Raw genomic sequence first — 18,985 nt, 5'->3', positions numbered from 1 at the left:
TCATAGATAAGCTGCTATATAACGATTGCCACTTCAGATAGCTGTGAAATTAGGTGATTAACTAGTTGTTACTTAACCTTCTAATTTCTGTATAAGTCTAATTACATGAAATAGAAGTTGGGGTTTTGATTTTTTACTTTGCTTTTCTGTTTGGAGTGTCATTGTAACTACTGTATTGTAAATGATGGAAAATAATTGCGTATGTTATTTTGGGGTGTGTTATTTGCATCAGTATTTTATCTCTATTAATGTTTGTGCTCATCACTGCATATAAAAAACTTGGATGTATCAATGTAAGTTAATTTTTAATTTTCATACTGGCATTGTAGACACTTGAGAAAGCTGTATCTTGCAGGCTTGACTTAACTTTTTTCCTTAAAAATCTGGAATATAATCTCACAGCATTTACTGGAATAAACAGTACAAAGCATTTGAGAGTAAAACTCTCCAAATGTTTTGGATTTACAGCATTTCTTTGATGAATGAATTGCATACCACTAGTACAGCTCTAAGACAGCGTTGACAATAAGCTACTAATGGATAAACTTTTCTTTACTCCATTAACACAAGCAGTGTTTTATTTAATAATCATCAATGAAATAAATGTGCCTGAAATTGATTTTAAAAATTACAGTATTAGATCATAAAATAAAAACCAGCAGTACATTTTTAGTCACACTGAAAATGAAGGACTTAATTTTCCCCACAAGTTTCAGTGTTTTTAGTAATCAATTCTATGCATTTTATATAAATAGAAATATATATACATATATATTACACATTAAAAAAGGAATAGCCTAACATTAATTTAAAAGATTATTTACAGATGGCAAATTTATGGAGTCACTATTTAAGTAAACTTGCTGCCCTCCACAGCTTATTAATTTTATTTATACGGTCTGGCAGGTCACTGGTATCTGCTCACTTCTGGGGAAAGAATCCACGCCGGCAGCGCATGTTTTAGAAACCCCGAGAGCAAAGGATCGATTTATGTTTGTATAATAGGTACAAAACTGGTGCAGCTTTCATTTCGTACAGGGTCATGTTTACTACCCTGAAACATTGGATTTTCTGTATTTCAGATCCAAGACTCGATGGTCTTGTTAAATAAACAGTAAATATTTTCATAATGTAATAGTAAGGTTTAGTAATGGTGTACCCCCCAGCTAAGTACACTGCTCTTAGCTGATTCTAATCATGGGTTTTTAAATGTGTGTAAGAATTAAAAGTTTCAGAATCCTGCCAATGTCTAAATTCAACAAACCGATGAAAGAATTTGGATTTATGCCCTCTTTAAAACCATTTTTACCAGTTTTCTTTGGTTTTACTGCTTTCTTAAATAAAACACTGCATGACTTCCAAGTTGCATATTTGCATACTATTTTAATTTGCAAATTATTATTATTATTATTTACCAAATACCCTGATAATTTAGCTTTCTTCTCCTTCAGGGTGTTTAAATATGTTACTATAGTAGCAAAACCTTTTCACTTTTAAAAATCTCTACTAGTAATTTTAATCTGGGTTTGTGTTAAGTAAAAGTTAAATCATACACTGCAAGTAGTGGGAAGATTTGTTTTAATGAACCCAATGATACAGATTTTATTATGAAGTTTGAACTGTTAACTGTTGAACAATTTTAGACTTGTGGCTTTCTTTCTTTGGTTTTCTTTTTGCTTTTCCTTCTATGCTACACTAGTTTGCCAGGTAGCAGTTGCACTGTGCAATATTACAGTAAGGACTGGGAAGATTGTACGGCTGTGATGTCCATTACGGTTTGCGCTAGTTTTCTCTCTAGTTCTCAGTGATTTAAATGTGACCAAGCCTTCTGTACTTTGTCACAAAAAGCGGGTTTTCCAGGTGACTATTTTGGTGAGTGTCAAAATAAGAATTTATGGTGTATTACTGTCGATTCACTTTGAATTAAAATATATATATTGCAGCAAACAGCTTGTTGACTTTTTTTTTTTCCCCACCTCACTGCTGCTTTACAGGGGGAGGGAAGGGAAAGGTTAGTAGTGCTTAGTACCTGACCTATATCATTTCATTTCATTCTCAGAACCAGCAGGAGATAGGTATTATCTTCACCGTTATATAAATGAAGAAATAGGTTCGAAATATCTAGGTAAGTTGTCCAGAGCCCCGCTGCTGATATATGAGCCAGGCTGTCTGACCACAACTAAATCTAGTTTCTGTCCGTTCTTTTTAAATCGATGTCTGAAGCAGTGTGCCAGAATCACTGCACCAACAGTGTAACCACCACCCATTTCACTTGACCATTGGTTCTTTGAATATTTTCTGAGGTAAATATATCTGCTTCATATGTGTGGGTGAAGAATAGGGAATTCACCTATGTTTCTAAGATGTAGAACATTAGACTTCAAAATAAAGTAGCTGTAGTAGGCCACTCTATGTTATGTCCTCAAATACCATCTTCAGAGAAACATCAGAAGTTCATGGGGAGCATTCTACCAGAACACACTTGAGAATACGTATTCTCAATCTTTCAACAAACCTTTAATTGAAGTGTAACATATGCACTTTTGGTTTTTTGTCTTGACATTAAAAAAAAATTTTTTTTTTGAAGTTTATTTATTTTGAGAGACAGAAAGTGAGCGGAGGAGGGAAGAAGAGAGAGAGAGAGAATCCCAAGTTGACAGTGCGGAGCCCAATGCAGGGCTTGAACTCATGAACTGTGAGATTGTGACGTGAGCCAAAACCAAGAGTCAGATACTTAACTGAGCCACTCAGGGGCCCCTGTCTAATGTTTTATTTGTAAAGATACCTTCATATTGTGGGCAGCAGTGGCTCCTTTATTCCCATTGCTGTATAGCGTTCTTTTGTGTGCTTAGATAGATATTTGGTGATGTTTTCGTTCATATCTTTTGGAAAACATTTATGCATTTCCTTTGGGTATATATGTGGATATGGAGCTGAGTCATAGGTTGTACATATGTTCCACATTATTAGATACTGCTAACAATATTCCAAAGTGGTTAAATTGAGTTTACACTCAATAGCAGTAATGTGAGAGGTCCAGTTACTTTATGTTCTCACACATTATGTATTTTTTCTTTTAGTTTAGTCATTCTTGTGGGTTTGAGTTGTTCAGAGTAATGTGGAGATTTTCATTTAGCCTAAAGCACTGATCCCACATGTAGATGAGATCCAGATTTTGCAATTAATGTGAAAGTAGAGTAAATGGGCTTATTGAGAATGCAAGTATCCCCACCGCCTGAAAGTGGAGCATTCCTATGAAACTTTTCATATGCCAAAGTGATGTAAAGAAGCAATTACCATTAATTTTTGTGGGGAAAATGTTGAGCTTTCCCAGATGCAAAAAATAGCCTCTCAGGTTTTTTCTGATACCTTAGGACACACATATACAAAATAAATGGAGCTAAAGCACACGTTTCCAGACCTAGTCCAAGGCTATGGCTACTTGATACCCAGATGCTGAATGTACTTCACAGGAAGGAGCTTGCTGGGGCCGCTCTCATTGCTGGGCATGTGCTGGCTGCCCTCTCTAATGTTTGACTGCAAAACCCTGCTCAACGCTGTTTTTGCTTTTTGCCTCTTTGTGGAAATTGAAATTCTCTTCACATTTCTTTTGGTTAACCTTAAAAGTGTGGTGGCATAGTGCAAACATTTTATTTTTTATTTTTTTATTAAAAATGTTTTTTTAATGTTTTATTTGTTTTTGAGACAGCATGAGCAGGGGACAGAGAGAGGGAGACACAGGATCCGAAGACAGGCTCCAGGCTCTGAGCTAGCTATCAGCACAAAGCCCAGTGTGGGGCTCAAACCCATGAACCGTGAGATCATGACTGAGCCACCCAGGTGCTCCAAAAAACATTTTAAAAATGGGGGTGCCTGTACTAAGAAGTATTCAGCCATTTAAAATGGATCAAGGAATATAAAAAAAATGTTTTCTGAAGAGACGAGAAAAGGTCTTTGAGCAACATGATAAAACAGTGCTTAGCACAATGCCTCACATGTAGTAGATAGTCATTCAATAATATTTATGAAGCATGTACCATGTGTCAAGCACTATGTACTAGGGATGTATCAGTGGACAGAACAGAAGGTTCTTTTGCTCCTCAGTCTTTCCTTTTCGTGGAAGGGAAAGATTTAAAGTAAATTCAGGTAGCATAAGTGGGATAAAGGAAGTAGAGTACCCTGTGACTGGAGGGGGAATGTAGGAATGCCTCAGTGACAAGATGACATTTGGGTTGTGACAAGGAGGATGCTAGTCAGCTATGGGGAAGAGTATCTGGTGGAGGGAGCAGGAAGTGCAAAGGCCCCAAATCAGAAATGAACTCTTCCTGTGGGCAAACCAAAAGAGTGACCTGTGGGGCTGGAGAATACGTGGTTGGGAACAGAAGCTTGAAGATGTGACTAGAGGAGTGGACATGAAGGACTTTGCCAGACAAAGGAATCTGATTTCCTGTCCTACATCATGAGATGCCGTGGGGGGTTTTAAGCAGGCAGATCTGAAGGGACGGAGTAGAAGCTGGAAAACCAGATAGGAGGTTGTTGAAATAGTGGAGATGAGAGATGATAGATACCAGTCCTTCGTCGAGACATTTGTATTAAAAATGTTTTCTCCCAGGTTGTGACTTGTCCTTTCATTTTGTCCACAGGCTGTTTGGAAGAGCAAAGTTTTCGAGTTTTGATAAAGTCCTTCTTATCAGTATATTCTTTTACAGTTTGTGCTTTTGTGTCTTGAGAAACTTTTACCTATCCTAACGTTGCAACGACTTGTCTTCTTTGTTTCTGCCAGAAGTTTTATTAGGTCTGTAATTCATTTCATGTTAATTTCTGTGTCAACTTTTTATTTTACAGGCATTTTTTTGAGAATTGAGAACCTATGTATTTCTCTAGTTAGAAGTATGGTCATTTCAAATAGAAAAAATATGTTTCATATTGTTCCATAAGAATAATTAATACATCATTATAATATGCTTGGGAAATGCAGAAAAACAGGTTTTCAACTAACCACAAAGCTTTATAACATCCAGCAAAATTAACAATTTTATAGCATCTAATTTCTTAATTTTTTTGAATGTTTATTTTTGAGAGACAGATCATGAGCAGGAGAGGGGTAGAGAGGAAAACACAGAATCTAAAGTAGGCTCTAGGCTGTGAGCTGTCAACACAGAGCCCAATGCTGGGCTCAAACCTGTGAACAGTGAAATCATGACCTGAGCTGAAGTCAGATGCTTGACCAACTGAGCCACCCAGACACCTCTATAGCATCTAATTTCTTTTCCATATTCAGATTTGCCCAATTGTTTCAAGAATGTCTTTTCTAGCTATTCCCTGCTCCCCCCAGCTCCAGGAACCAATCAAGATTCACCCATTGCATTTGGTTATGACATGTGTCTTTGACTAGTTTTAATTCAGAACAATCCCTTACCTTTTTTTAATGACATCTTTGAAGAATTTAGGCTAGAATGTCTTACATTCTGAATTTGTCTGTTTCTTCATGCTAACTGGTTCCTCTCTATATATTTCCCATAAGGTACAAGTTAGGTCTAATGGCTTAATTCATTTCAATGTTTGTTCATTTCAAGAATTATAGGAGATGTGTCCTTATTGCATCTTGTCAGGAAGCACATAATTTCAGGTTGTCCACTGTCAGCAGTGACACTGGGCTAAAGAGGTTGGTAGCACATCTCTCCATTGTCATCTGTGGGGAGGTCCAGTGGCAGTTTCAGCACCATTTTACTCAGTGGGTTTAGCATTCATTGATGTTTGTTGTCTACATCAGTTATTACATTAAGGGTTGCAAATGATGATTTTCAATTCTGTCATTTCTTCTACACTTATTATCTGGCATCATTCTATAAAGAGAGGTTTTTTGGCTTTCTCCATGAGCTTGTTTGCACCTCCCCCCTGCCCCCCTCCCATCATTATGGATTCGTGGATTATGCTTTATTCAGTAAATTAAACTTAATTTACTGAATCCCTTTGATATCACTGCACCAGTCTTCATGTTTCCTTGTTCTCTGGCCTAACAAGGTGCCTTAGGCTCACCTTGTATTTTTTCTGCCTTGAATCTAGAATTGACCATTTCTCCAAAGAACCTGAGTTTCAAATGACCCACTCTGAATAATGTTTATGTCCTACACATAGGTAATTCCTTTCTTTTTTGGAGTGCTGTCATATATGGTACCATGGGTGTTGCTGACCAAGATTAGTTCCTACTTGTAGTTTAGCTTTCATACTCTTCTTTCGGTGGAGAGATGCCCACCTCCTTTAGCTGTCTTGTGACTATTCCTGATGGTGACTTCCTCCTGGCCTTGTGTGTTGATTGCAGATGGTAATTCAAAGCCAGAATGAATGAGGAGAAGAATGACAATTTTAGAGAGCATGAATGAAAGAAGAATTCATCTGACAAATGCTGTGTGAATAGGTGTTTCCCCAACAGTTAGCACTTGTGCCAATGAATGTGGAATAAGTGTGGACCCTAGGGTTTGAGGGCATTATTTAGTAAATCTTAGTAATATTTGCATTGTGTTCACCATGGTGACTGACTTGAACCAGAAGGTGAAGCAAGAGCAGGAATTGTGCTGCCTCATCACCACAGTCCCTTATACTTGGCTTTTGTCATCAAATTTCTTGTAATTTTTGGTCTGCTTTTCCCTGTAACAAAACTGAATGCAAAGACCATTTTTATCTTGTATACTCTGTGTGTTTGGTACCTATGATGTGCCTGGCCATGGTAAGCACAAAGCATTTGCAAAATAAATGAATGAAATCAACAAATATTTGTTGAATAGAATTTATTCAGGCTCAAATTTATAATCTGCCTTGATACTAATTAGGTGGTATGAATTTGAACAAGTTTGGGCTTCAATTTATTCACTGGTGAATTGCAAGACTTTAAAAGGGCAAAGGTATAAAGTGTGACCCCTTCCAGTGCCAATTGCAAGGTTGTAAACTAAAACCGCAAGAGTTGGGCAGATGACCCAAGTACATGAATTAGAGCGGGGACTGTGGCACAGTGGTAAGTCAAGCTCTGTCCAAAGGGAGTGGGAAAGGGATGGCAGACCCAATGTGTACCAACTTTAGTTTTTTGAGAAAACAGATGAATGTCGATGAAATACTGGCAACTAATTAAAAGTTAAAATTTTTTTTTTCATTTTAAATACAAATGGTCTGCGGGCCAGGTTAGTTTGTGTGTAACCAGTCTGCTGGAACCTTTGATATTCTTTGAATATTCATAGAATATTCTTTGAGTTTTTTTTCTGTTTTGACATTGAGTAACTCTGTTCATTACAATGTTGCTATATTGTGGTGTGGCCAGCAGGGGGAGAAAGTGTTCTCTAATTTTTCTCAAAAAATTGGTCCCTTAACTATAATGAAAATAACAAAGCAGAAATAGGGACAGGGTTGACTATGTCCCATGAACATTGATAATACAATGTGAGAAGTTTCTAAGTTTTGTAGGTAGATTTTGAAAAAGTGAGAGAAGATTCCAAGCCTTAGTGAATCCTTAAATTACTCAAACTGGTTGGTTTATCATGGAATCAAAGGAAGGCATTCGTTCATCCATCCGTTCCTCTGCTGCCATTTGGACCTGCCATGTAGTCCGAAAATGTGTGTTTCTTTTCATCTCCAGCAAAGGAAGTCAAATTTCAGAGAATTTGACTGCTGGAAATGGGGGGGGGGGGGATGGCATCCTCTTCACAATAACCCCTTTCTGTGCCAAAATTATTTTTTATTTTTTAGGGAAGAAAGAAAAGGCTTAGTGAGCCTTAATAATTTACTTCAGAGAACACAGAAAGACAGTGCTGCAATGCAAGGTCCCACTTGACTCCAAGGATTGTGGAAATTCCACCTGGCCACATTCTCTAAACTCAGCGCTGGTGAATGTTTGACATCCGGCTGAGTAGGAGGCAGGAGAGGAGTGCTGCACGCATATGTACCCACATAAGTTTGTGAGCTTGTTATAAAGTTCATTAATGTAAAGAATGTAGCATGTGAGTGATAGTAAGATACACTTTTATGAATGAATATCCTACATAGCTAATTAATTCTTATAGAATGCACTCTTTGACTTTTGCCAAATTCTTATATCTATAGGCAACCTATGGTTCTTGTTAAATCACAACTTGACCAAATCAGGCTATGAATAAATACTTGATTACTGTGTCATTTAGCAAAGAAGTTGCTTATGTTATTGGTGACCAAAGGTAGTTCTGAGCTGATTGTTCATTGTTCTTTTCTGTTACATTTAAGACCAAAGTGAAACAGCAAAGACAGACCTTGGAACTTGCTGCCAATGACACGAGTGAATTCTTTGCTCAATTTGATGATAGTTTTCAAATATTGGAAAACATGCCTCCTCTCAATTTTTTGTGTTCTTTACAGTGGACAGATGCAGACATGATACACTTAAAAAAATTTTTTTTAATGTTTACTTATTTTTGAAAGAGAGACAGAGTGTGAGCAGGGGAGGGTCAGAGAGAGAGGGAGACACAGAATCTGAAACAGGCTTCAGGCTCTGAGCTGTCAGCACAGAGCCTGACGGAGGACTCGAACCCATGAACTGTGAGATCATGACCTGAGCTGAAGTCGGACACTCAACTGCCTGAGCCACCCAGGCACCCCAACATGATACACTTTTAACTTGCATTAACATTTTCTCCATCACTTAAGTCTAGAAAATCAGCAAAGCAATAAACCAAACTCTGGTTTGTAGTATTTCCAATTTCCATGGTGTAAATGCTCCCACCATAGACAATTTGAAGCTACTTACGTGATGTCACTGAACATAAAGTTGGGAAGATTTGTATGCCATCATGTAGTATTTCCACTATATAGATGCAATAGGCAGAAATAACTCCAAGAGCACAGATGATAATCAAATGTATTAACATAGGAAGTGGTAAGCTTTGCAAACAAGCAGCCCTCACTTTGGACAGTAGTGTGGGATCATAAAAATTACTGTGAAAGCTGAAACCATGCTAAGTGATCTTAATAATCAATGGGAAAAAAACTACAATTGTTCCGTGACCTTCAATATTTTCTTCAATAATTACTTCATAGCATAAAAGTAAATGTTTGTACCATTGGTTATAAATGTATATGGGGAATTGAAAAAATAAGGTTACTATTTATATGGCACACTGATTTAAGACATTAGAAACATTGAGAATTAAGGTTTAATGGTGCTTGTATACGTCTCATTGTATAACTTAGGATGCGTTTTTTTCTACACTGTGATGAAGTGTTATGCTCCTTTATAACTTTGGATCAGCTTCTAACATGTCATCCTTTGTGCTCTGAGTGTCATAAAGAAATATCCCTGAGAATTCTTATAATGTGAATTATTTTATATTTATTTATTTCTTATGATTTTTGCCACTATCTCTTCTTCTCTGGATGTCTTCATCCTTTTTGTCATGAACACTTTGCTCATTTATGTCGATGAGTTTGCCTTCACTAAGCTCCTCTGGCTTTATCTGTACAGTCCTTCAAACAGCAGCCTGTCTTTATTCCCACAACCAGCCATTTCTCCTATGAGTCCCTTCACCTTTGATTCAAATTTGACTTCCAGCACTATCAATTTTCATTTCTTTGCTGCACTACATCTTTTTGGGCAGTCCCTTTTTTCATTGTCCATGTTTGTAAAATGCCACATGGATTTGTCACTCGAAGACAAGTAGATAACACAACTACATGCTTTGTTGGCTGCATGAACTGATTTACAGATGAACGGTGATCAATCACCAACAGTCTTTGAAAGACATGATGTGACTGGTCACTGATCATGAAGCACATCCATTATTTACATGCTGATTTATTGACTGGAGAGCCAACAGCGAAGTGCAAACTCTCTACAATCACTCATAGTAAATATACTGTGGTTAGTAAAATATGAACCATGTTGGTGGCAGTCTGGTGTTATATAACTAAACTGTGGTAACTGAAATCCATGCATATTGGTATCATGTAAAGTAGTAGTAGTAGTCTCCTTATATTTATTACTTTTCTTTTTAATACAGTTTAACTGAGTATGTTTATTTATTCATTCTTGAGCGGGAGTGGGGACAGAGAGAGAAGGAGACACAGAATCCGAAGCAGGCTCCATTCTTAACCAGCTGAGGCATCCAGGTGCCCCTCATAATGAGTGTGTTTAGGCAACTGGTTCACAAAATTTCTGCAAATTTAACAACTGATTCTTTAAAATTTTTTAAATGTTTATTTTTGAGAGAGAGAGAGAGAGAGAGAGAGAAAGAGAGCGAGCGAGCAGGGGAGGGGCAGAGAGAGGGAGACACAATCCGCAGCAGGCTCCAGGCTCTGAGCTGTCAGCACAGAGCCCGACGTAGGGCTCAAACTCGAAACTCTTGAGATCATGACCTGAGCCAAAGTTGGACAGTTAATCAACTGAGCCACCCAGGTGCCCCTAACAGTTGATTCTAATAAGTTGGTGCAAGCCAGCTCCTGCTCATGGCTACCAAACTCCATTAGGCATTCAGTACTTTCACTTCCCTCACGGGTGCTTATCACCAGGGGACTGTGACTTGTTCAAGCTCACAGGCGGAATGGCATTGCCAGAGCTGGCATCCCAAGGCTGCTAGTCTTTAAAGTCTCCTGATAACTTTCATTCTAATCATCTCGAGGGTTACTGTAAGCCTACAGCCTCATTCTACATCTTCTTTATATCCAGAAAGAGGATATATTAAAGCATTTAAAATTTTAAAAGAATGCAACATTTATTTTAGTCCTTCTCATTCCTTTTTAGCCTTATTTCATTCATTAATAGCTGAGATAGTCTATTAGTGAGTTTTCGTTAGGTTATTCTGCAGTAACAAATGACCCCCAAATCTCAGTAGCTAACAATAGCACAGCCTTATCTCTTGCTCTCATTGTATATTGGTACCAGGTTGGTGGCAGCTTTGCTCCTGGCTATGGGCCACGTTTCTTCATTTTTGTATTTGGACTGAAGGAGTAATAAATATTGGACATGCTGTCCTAATGGAGGAGGGGAAAGATGAAGAATGAGACCTTGCAATGGTTCTCAAAGTTCACGAATGGAACTGGCACACTGTCACTACTGTCACATTCCATTAGCCCAAAAGGTCACATGGACATGTTCAGTATCGATGGTGAGGGAAAAAGAACCAAGACAGAAAGATACTGGAAGTCACACCGCAGTGGGTGAGGAAGTATAATCTGAAGGGGAGTGAAGAAGAGACACAAACCTGGTTTTTGTCTCTCCTTGTGAGGAGATGGGAATAGCAGCTTTGCAATAACTACCAAAGCTCAGATACTTGGTTTTTTAAAAATTCAGTTATTGAGATGAGAAAAAAACCAGCAAAAAGCCCTATATTTATTGGTCTAATGTCTTGTTACTTCAAGTGTGGCCTATCATGAGGATCAGTATTACTTAGGAGCTTTTTAGAAAAGCAGACTCAGGTGACCTCAGGCTTCATCGGAATCCTCATTTGGACGAGGACTACACATCCACGTACGCGTTACCATGTGTGCAGTTGGGCCTCGTAGACGTCTCTATCCGGATGCCTTTTCCAGCTTTTGTTTACCTTATCCCTCAAACCCCCTTTTCTCTATTTCCAGCTCTTGGAGAATGGCATCCTCATTCACCTCAAGCCCAAACTGAAAGTTGTCCTCAATTCTTCCTCCTCCTATCACATTACCCCCGTCCGATGCACTTCAACATCATTCCTGTCCCCTCCTCACCAGCCCCACTGCACTGTCTTGGTCCTGCTTAGGAACTTGTCTAAACTAATGCTCTGGACTGACTTCTTTGCCTCCCATCCACCCCCACTCTCAACTCCAACCAACCTTCTTGTTACTTGCTGTATGTCTTACCAGAATTCAATTCCAATTAAGATGGTAGCAGTGGGGGTGACCAGGAGATGCTTTGGGCAAGTAAACACATAATCTAAGAGAAAGTAGAGTTCTGCCTAGCAAATTCAGTTTTAAGGCAAGTCTTTGACTAGTTTCCCAAAGCTCCTCATGTGGAAATCCTGGAATTGCCAATGGACGCTTGCCTGCTTTAAAATCTTGACTATCACTTTCAGGATAATGTCCAAATCTCCCGGGAGGATGTTAAATTCTCTATATGTCAGTTATCTGACTCACTGATAGAATCTCTCATTGCTTTTCTCCTCATGCCAAACAGCCATATCAGCTACTTGGTCTTTACGGAAGGTACCTATTGATTTGGAACTCCACACTTTTGCATGGCTCAAATGCCCTCTCTCTTGCCCCCATCTTATCTGCTTGTTATGTCAAACCTCAAGTGTCACCTCCTCTGTCAGCCTCCCTGGACTCAGGAAGAGATTAATCTCTCCTTATGTCATTTTTGCCTATGGCGTAAGTTATTGTTTTATAATTTTATTTCTCGACTGCTATAACCTGAGGCCCTTGAGGACGTGGGTTTTGTCTTACTCATCTCCACAGCCCCAGTGAGCACAGTGTTGGGCACATAGTAGGTGCTTAGTAAAGGTTTATGATGAATGAAATAGTAAAGATTAAAATGGCTTAAATCGGACATTGTGAAAAAATGATAGATCGGACTAGGCTAATATACAAAAAAAGTTTGCTGTCAGACATATAACAGGTACTTAAGAATGGAAGATGCTTTTATCATGGTGAATGTTGCCTCTAAAGGAGTGATTGTTTCATCTGGTCTAAAGATGCATTTGATTGGACTTCATAATAGAATAAAGTTGTTTTTGTCAAACAAAAAGGGGCCTTGATTGGTTGGGAGGCTTGGCATTTCTTGCCAGTGGGCTAAATCTATGATAGCATGTGTTGTTTATATTACACATCATACGGACCTTTCAAAAATGACAGACCTTTATTTTTTAATTATTTTTTTGTGGAGACCTCTTTTCTTTATTACAAAAAGAAGCTTTTAAGTGGTCAGAAAATAAAAGATTGATTCTTTTTTCTCTTCCTATGAAATGCTGCTGCTCCAACAGCCCGAATGAATTGTCTCTGCTCACTTCTTTATGTCCTGTCCTATTTACTCGGTGTGGATGTCCTTGGCTCCCGAAAATCTGGCCCTTCACTGCACAGGGCAACCAAGTCCTGTGCCCAGCAGTGCCAGAAAGTCCCATTTTCATGTGTTGCATCCACGCACACCTCCTAAAAGTGGGGTGGAGCAGGGCAACGCTTTCCAAAACAGAGGTCATATATATGATATATACATACAAACCCTTATTCATATGATATCCAAAAAAGGTTAAAAAAGTGCACATTTATTATAAAGTCATAACAAAGACTGGACAGTGTTTCACTCATTCTGGAAAGATGAAGCTAAGTAATAACACATCCCTGGAAACCGTCCAGAGATTGTGACAATAGTCCTCTGCTAAACAGGCAGACATTCCTGCATTAGGCTTGGCGAACCAGAACTGCCTTTCAAAACCAGAAGGGGAAGTGAAATGAAGGAAGCAGACCTTGCTCATCTTTCCAAGTAAAATACGAGAAGGATCTTCCAATAAAGAGGCACAAACATTTGTTCTTTCATTATCAATAGTACTACAATGAACAATACAAATTTTGCAGTCTAATTTTGTTGAGTCTTTTGTGGGTTTTCTTTTTTATGAAAAGTGATAGACCTCTAAAATGAAATTTTAATATTTATTTATTTTTGAGAGAAAGAGAGAAAGAATCCGAAGCAAGCTCCAAGCTTTGAACTGTCAGCACAAAGAATGACGTGGGACTCAAACTCTGAAACCATGAGATAATGACCTGAGCTGAAGTCAGATGCTTAACCGACTGAGCCCCTGCAGGCGCCCCAAACTGAAAATTTACATATAAGTATCCCTTACATGCTTAAGAAAAACACTTTATATAACAATAATATCAAAGATTTATTGAGCACTTTGTTTCAGATTTAGTTTTTTTAAATACCTTTATTGAAAGGTGATGTACATAACATAAAATTCACTAGTTTTAAGTACTCACTTAAACGATGTTTAGTATATTTACAGAGTTATGTATCCATAACCACAACCTAACTTGGAACATTTTTATCACCATAAAAAGAAACCTTGTGTCCCCTGTCAGTCATCATTTTTACTCCCCAAGCCCCGGCCAACCATGATTCCACTTTTCTTCTCTGGACATTTTTGTATAAATGGAATCATATGATATGTGGCCTTTTGTGACTGGCTTCTTTCACTCAGCAGAATATTCTCAAGGTTCATCTGTGTCTTAGCATGTGGTTGAACTTTGCTCCTGTTTACTGCTGAATACTATGCCAATAGAGCACATTTTGTTTATCTACCAACCAGTTGTTGGATATTTGGGTTGTTCCCACATTTTGGCTCTTGTGAATAATGCTGGTACAAATACTTATGTTCAAGTATTTGTATGGGCATATGTTTTTATTTATCTTGGGTACATAACCTTGATATCTCCAGTAGGCATCTCTAGTTTTCTGAAAGAGGGGCTTTTACTTTTTTCCCTAAGGTCACCAGTTATTAGGTGATAGATTAGGACTGGAACCCAGGTTGTAAATCATTGAGATTTTCAGTGGTCAATTCTAGTTGCCACCCTATAGGGCCTGAGAAAAGGGCTTCACACCGCTAAGCCGGAGCTGAAGGCAACGAGATGCAGTAAAAATGAGCTAGTCCCATAGTGCCAGAGCCTAGACCATACCCCGCTCTCCTATTAGATGAGCCCCAGGAGCACCAGAAATATTAACAAGACAATAACCCTTCATGGTTAAAAACTGCATTCTCCCACCGGAGGATGTGGTGAATAATTAGCCAAAACCTGGGACATTGACGTGTCATCGACAGAAGACGGTGGAAATGCACAAGCACTGAGTCTCGAGGCTGCTCTATGTTTGAGATCAGCTTCGCGGCTCAGAGCTGGCCATCGTGGGTGCAGGCCTGGCCCTGCGCGGCCTGTTGCGCTGGTTCCTGGAGTGGGATGTCGAAGCTTCTTTCAGAAAAGCAGGTTGAGAGATGCGGGAAAGGGAAACAAATGACCTACAATTCTGCCTTTTCGTTGGTCTCCTCACACCCCTCTCAAAACCCTCTCTGAGTCTATTCTGTGAGGTGGAGAGTGATCTTCCCAAACACACATTTGATCACTCACTCTGCTTTAAAACTCTCTCCCAGCTCCCTGCTGCCCTCAGGCATTGTTATCTCCTTGCCCTCTAGGGCAGGTCCTGTCTTCAGGGACCACCACCGTGAGTGGCTAGGACCAGACAGTGAGATGCAGGAGGGGGCCGGTGAGTGTTCCATTTCATAGACCACTGTTGTGCTTTCTCAGGGACACTGAAAGCAGGGAAAACCAAACACCATGTTTAGGATTTCATTTTAAATTTGTGCCCCCATCCCCTTTTTAAGTAATCTAAGATGGCTGAAACATATACCCTGGCACTTTAGCCCATCATGGTTTATAAAGCCATGTTTTAGTGCCTGAACATGGCATGTGATCCATGATTCCTCCCAGCAACGCCGCCCTCAGCACCCTTCCCCATGTCTGGCAGCACTTGCCAGGTGCGGCATAAGTGTGTGTCTCCCTCCCTCGACTCTAAGTACAGTAACAGTGGGGCAGGGGCCCTGAGTGCTGTGGGAACTACAGGACCTTAGCACAGTCCTGGGCACACAAAAGAAAGGGTTCGGTGCAGACTTGGGCTTTGTACAAGCAAGGACTGTCAGCAGTAGAGATTAGGGCTAGAGCAGGGAGATCTGCTTATTGCAGAGAGAAGAAAACAGAGGTCCAGGGATCTCCCCTCTAAGGCAATGTCTGGAAATTTCTGTTGAGAGCTGGAAAGCACTGCCTGGAGATTGACCTTTACCCCTGGCCTAGCAAAATGCTCTGCAAAAAGACCCTTTTTTTCTTTTTTTTTTTTTTTAACATTGGTTGCTGTTTAATTGGCAGCATTATGTTCCTTCTTACTGGTACATTGAAGAGTGGGGCATCTTGAAACCAATTGGTGCAGTGAAATACAGTCTATTTTATTTAAAAATTTTCTTTAATGTTTTAAGAGAGAGAATGCAAGCAGAGGAGGGGCAGAGAGAGAGGGAGACACAGAATCTGAAGCAGGCTCCAGGCTTTGAGCTGTCAGCACAGAGCCTGATGTGGGGCTTGAACCCATAAACTGTGAGATCATGACTTAAGCTGAAGTCAGAGGATTAACCAACCGAGCCACACAGGTTCCCCAAAAGATATAGACTTTCAAAGCTATGTAGCAACAATCACACATAGGGAAAGTCCCAGGGCCTCAGTTTTAACAGACTAAAGTTAACAAAAGGGATTATGGTTCAGGAGGAATGCAATTGTTATATAATACAGAAGACTGAGCACTTACTATGTGTCAACTATACTTCTAAATGCTTGATATGTATCAACTCAATCCTTAAAACAACCGGATGAGGTAGGCACGATGAGGTAGGTACTCCCAGTATTTCCAGTGTTATAGACAAGTTACACAGAGAACATGTGATTTGTCCAAAGTTATATAGCTAGTAAATGGCAAAACCTGAATTTAAATATCCAAGTAGGTAAGTTTCAGAGTCTGTGCACTGACTGATCATCAGTCAAGAACTGTGATCTCATCAAGCTTCCTGCTCTGGGAGAAAACTTACCCGCAGTTGGTCTACCGGATGAAGAGAAGTTACTAACTCAGCCTCTACACATCTGTGCCTGTGTGGATCTCCTGCCTTAACGCCAGTCTCCCCAAGTGCCCTCTGGGTGGCCCTCGCCAGATACTTCACTCTTCTTCTGAAAACCCACCAGTGTTCCCGCCTTTCCACCTTGCCATTTGCTGGGCTTGGAAAAACCGTAAATGTTGCCTTCTTTCACCTTCCTTCCTGCTCCAGGCATAAATAGTCACCCCTCACCCACATTCCCATGATGCTGGGCATGCTGCACATGCCTCTGCCGCCAGATACTTTCCGCCTCTCCCTAAAGTGACGTCTGCCCATCTCACTAGACCACAGGCTTCCTCTGGGCAAGGATCGAGTCTGCTCTGGACGCCAGCCTCACCTGGAGAGAAAGTCACCGGAACATGTCTAACAATATCACAGAAAACTGGATTGTACCTTGTCTAAGTCTGGCAACTGATATTGAAGGGAAAATCCCAGTGAACACATAGAAGACATGCTTTTGAGATACACATTTGCTAATCTCTCAACCCCATGGAATTTGCCCCCCAAATCTCTCTCTCTCTTTCTCTCTCTAAATGCTCACGGAGAACCCAGCTATGGTTTGATCTTATCTCTTCCCTCACAGCCTCTCCCCTTTTGGATCTTTTCTACCTCAGTCCAGCAACATCCTGCCACCTGTCCCTGGTGTCACCACTCACTGCTGGGACCATTATTCCCCCTGCCTTGTGATGTTGCTTGAATCAAGACCCTGGACTGGCTTCCTCATCAGTGTCTCCCACTGGTTCTTTGAGTTATTTTCTTGGCTCAACCAGACTGCAAGTTTCTTAAAAATAGCAGAACTCACTTAATTGAACAGCTATCTTAAATAATAATGACCCTAAGAAGCTATTACTGTATTTCAGCAAATCTTACATGCAGTATGAAACACATCTGACTTCTGAGAAGTTAGTATGTGGGAAAAATATGTGTCTGAGATGAAATATGGTGTTATTTCTATCCTACTGATGCACAATAAGTGAGATATAACACTTTTCCACACCCACTAGCTGGCCTGCTGTGCTTTGAGCACACCAGGCGCGCTCTGCTTCTCTGCTTCTGCTCTTGCTGCCTTTTTATCTGGAATGCTCCCCCTGCGAGGCTTATTCCCTCACCGCCTTCAGCTCTTTGCTTAAATATCACTTTCTCAGTGAGGCCTTCCTTCACCCTATTTAACACTGCAATACCCTTTTCCTGTTTTTCATTCTTTTTTTCTTTTTAAGTTTATTTATTTTTGAGAGAGAGAGAGAGAGAGAGAGAGAGAGAGAGAGAGAGAGAGAGAGAGCACACAAGTGGAGGGAGAGGCAGAGAGACAGGGAGACACAGAATCTGAAGCAGGCTCCAGACTCTAAGCTGTCAGTGCAGAGCCAGCCATGGGGATCAAACCCATGAACTGTGAACCATGAGAACATGACCTGAGCTGACGTCAGATTAACTGACTGAGCCACCCAGGCGCCCCTGTTTTTCATTCTTTCATACTGATTTTTCTCCATAGGATCCAGCACTTACTTGCTTGTTGCAAATGTACCCACTAGAATGTCAGCCATAGAAGGGCAGGGATTTGGTTCGTGGCTGTTGCCCTCAGTGTCCAGAACAGCGCTTGATACTTAACAGGCAGTCAGTAAGTCTTTCTGAATGCAGAGAGTTGAGCTTCCTGAGGTCAGGGACGTGTGTTTTTGCTCACCACTTATATCCCCAGTGCCTAACAGTAGCTGGCAGGCAGTGGGCTCTCAATAAATATTTATTGGCTAAGGGACGTATGAATCTCCGATGAACGAGGTAACTTGCTTAAGGTCATCTCTCTTGGCAAGGGGAAAAGCAAGGAGGCCAATTCAGCTGACTCGGACGCCTTTTGTTCCGCTGGATAGTGCCTGCTTAATTCTCCTACTTGCAGGAAGGGACTTGTAGGGGAAGACTTTCCACTGGTCTTTCCAAAGCACAGTGCACTGCTTTGCACATAGTATGGCTGCAGTAAGTATACTATGTTTTAGTCCAGGGTGTTATTGCAACTAGGCCATAGTCACTTCAGTTCCTCAGGGGGAAACCGAGCATGCAGGTGTCTGCCGCCCCTCAGAGAACTAGTGAACAAACAGCACAAATCGCGCCCACCTATCTGCAAAGGGCTTTCTAAATTCAGGTTGAGGAGCTCACTGGCCTCTTCAGGACGTTGACCATGACCATCTACCTCCTCTTTGGGGCCAGACGACCTCTTCCCTCTAGATGGGAGACTGGCGGGTAAAGGAGGGAGAAGAGAGGGACGTCCTCTCCCGCCTCTCCCCCGCTCCTCCCCACCGGCGTCTGGACCTCGGCGCGCGGGAACGGCCGCGAGGGGTCCC

The 18,985-nt window shown here is 40.5% G+C and overlaps 1 protein-coding gene across 1 annotated transcript in view; it reads left to right on the top strand.

Moving 5' to 3' along the window:
* Positions 1-18,869: 18,869 nt before the first annotated feature.
* KIAA1549L (KIAA1549 like) overlaps positions 18,870-18,985 on the top strand; it is a 262,753-nt gene continuing 262,637 nt past the window's right edge. Inside the window, exon 1 of the mRNA XM_029915550.1 lies at positions 18,870-18,957. Coding sequence (XP_029771410.1) covers positions 18,870-18,957 — 88 coding nt within the window. The remainder of the gene's footprint in view (positions 18,958-18,985) is intronic.

The sequence above is a fragment of the Suricata suricatta genome, chromosome 11 (assembly GCF_006229205.1).
Source record: "Suricata suricatta isolate VVHF042 chromosome 11, meerkat_22Aug2017_6uvM2_HiC, whole genome shotgun sequence".
Lineage (NCBI taxonomy): Eukaryota > Metazoa > Chordata > Mammalia > Carnivora > Herpestidae > Suricata > Suricata suricatta.
The sequence above is the reverse complement of the archived record's forward strand: the minus strand, read 5'-3'. Positions and strand labels throughout refer to the sequence as shown.